Source organism: Marmota marmota, unplaced genomic scaffold, assembly GCF_001458135.2.
Source record: "Marmota marmota marmota unplaced genomic scaffold, marMar, whole genome shotgun sequence".
Classification (NCBI taxonomy): domain Eukaryota; kingdom Metazoa; phylum Chordata; class Mammalia; order Rodentia; family Sciuridae; genus Marmota; species Marmota marmota.
The window spans coordinates 60,292,790-60,295,111 of NW_026000174.1; the positions used below are offsets into that span (position 1 = coordinate 60,292,790).

Genomic DNA, 2,322 nt, shown 5'->3' on the forward strand with positions numbered 1-2,322 from the left:
TCCCGGGCCCCCCCGGAGCCCCGCCGAGTCCCCGCCGTCCGTCCGGCGGGCTCAGGGAGCGAGTGGGAGCGCCCTCCCCCCGCCGCCCCTCCCCCGAGCGTCGAGACAAGATGCTGCCCGGGCTCAGGCGCCTGCTGCAAGGTAGGGACCCCCGCCGGCGGGAGAGCGGGGTTAACCTGGAGAGGCGAGCCGGACGCCCCTCTCCCGGGCGCGAGGGTGGGGCAGTGGGTGGCTCTGGGAGGGGGAAGAGCTCCCGGCCCCGGCCGCGCCTCCGTCCCCGAGGCTGCCCGCAGGAGGAGGGCACCCGGCTCGGAGGCTGCCGGAGTGTGCCCGGAGCTCGTGACCGAGAGCGGACGCGAGGGGCAAGCGCGCCGGGCCGAGGCGGGGAGGGAGGCTCAGGTTCCGCTGTCCCGGCTCCACCTGCTCCCGGAACGCTGAGGACTCGGGCGGCCGGGGAAGCGCCGACTCAGCAACTCGTGCCCGGTGCCTCAGCACTTTGCAGTCACCTGGGAGGACGAGCGATGTGGGTAGGGGGCTGCCTGGGAAAGGGGGGGGCGCAGAGGGAATCCCCAAGGGCCCTTCCTGGTAGGACAGATGGACGGGCTAGAAAGAGGGCAGTTCCGTGGTTTGAGTGACAGGCAAGGGTGTGGACCGGAGATTGGGGGTGGGGTGGGGAAGGGGTCCGAGGGGGAAGGCTAGGGAAGGAAAGTCAAAGATGGAGAAAAGTGGTTAGGGAAGTCGGAGGAGAGGAGGGAATGGGGGAGAGGAAGGAGGAGGAATAAAGGTTAGAGGGGAGAGCTTCCAGGGACCGGGGATCCAGAGCAAGACCGAGGAAGAGGAAGGGCAGGGGAGACCAGAACAGGGCAAGAGGTGAAGAGAACAGTATGGACAGGCACCTAGAATCAGGGGTGGAGATAACGGAAAAAGAATGAGGACTGGTGCCCTGGAAACCGGAATGGGAATGGGAATGGGAAGATCAGAAACGTGAGCACGCTGGGGACAGTGGATAGGGACAGAACCAGGGGAAGATGGTCAAGGATGAGCTCCAGGCTTGGGGACCAACCAGAAACTGTAGATGGGAGAGGGGCTGGGGTAGATCTGGATGCAGAGAGGGGCTGGAGAGGGAAGAGGAGAAGGAAAAGAAAGGGGTGGGAGAGAGGGCCCAGCGGGAGGGGGTGGCTGCCCAGGGATGAGACAAAGAGGCTCTGGAAACCACTTCCACGTGGAAGCCCTCCATTCCCAAGGAGCCTGCCTATCACAATCCCTTCTATCAGGGAGTGGCTGGTGGGTCAGACCCAGGACTGAGCTCAGGGGCTGGGGGCAGCTGTGAGGAAGACGGGGTAAGGACCTCCCAGAGGGGAGGCAGCCTCCTAGGGTGGGCACCCGGGCAGGCTTGGTGCTGCCATTTATATCTCTGAGCCCCGACGTCGCATGTTGCCACTGACAGTGGCTGCTTATTTTGGGGTGTTACATTCTGACAGAGTGAGAAGCTGTTTGCAGCAGCTTTCCACCTCCAGTCACCAGAGGCATCCGTGCCTCCCCAGGCCCTTCCCTGGCATCACCCCACCTCCATCCTGCTCCCAGTCTCTACCTCTTGGGACCCTACCCCCTGGGCATCTGCATGGCAGGCCTAGCCTTTCCCGAAAGCAGCATGTTGGGTGTGGAGATGGGGCTTCCGTCCTGACCCTGTGCCACTCCTTCCAGAGCCAGAGGCCTGCCTGTTTCCTGGGACCACTCTGTGCGGGCAACCGTGCATTGGCACCCTGGCTCCTGCCCTCCACCCAGGTCCACCTGCCTGCTCCTTAAGTTCCTGCATGAGGGCCTCTGGCCTAAAGGATGGCCCAGGCGGGAACTCGTCTCAGAGCCTAGGCATCCGAGGTCAGAAAGCCCAGAGTCCTTGACAACGGCCCCTAAGTGAATGGATACTTTTTGGCTTGGGCACCTCGGGATCAATAACTGTGTTCTGGCCTTCCTCTGCTTTCCTTGCCGGACAGTTCTGGCCTTATCTCTGGACAATGGTCATCACTTCTTGACTCCCACATGTGTGGTCCCCTAAAACAACCACGGCTAGGAGCCCAGGAGAAAAAACTACAAAGAGCCTGGGCCCCTTCCTTGCCTTGACCCTAAACAGCCAAACAGCCAACATTATGACCAGTCCAGACCTGGGCACCTGGGCACAGCCTCTGTCCTCCCTGTCCCTCAAGGGCACTGTCTCTCCTACCCAGGGCTGGTTTCTGTGGATATTATTGAGGAAGGGGGCTCCTAGAGAGAGGTCAGGGAGTCTGTCCTAACATGGGTTTGACACCCTGCCTTGCGGGGGGG

General features: G+C 62.5%; 1 protein-coding gene across 1 annotated transcript in view; it reads left to right on the forward strand.

The window, feature by feature from the left end:
* The window catches only part of Rtn4rl2 (reticulon 4 receptor like 2), a gene marked incomplete at its 3' end in the record, with an annotated part of 15,708 nt that overhangs the window by 1,503 nt on the left and 11,883 nt on the right, over window positions 1-2,322 (forward strand). Inside the window, exon 2 of the mRNA XM_048788230.1 lies at window positions 1-141. Within this exon, the coding sequence (XP_048644187.1) occupies window positions 111-141 (31 nt within the window). The remainder of the gene's footprint in view (window positions 142-2,322) is intronic.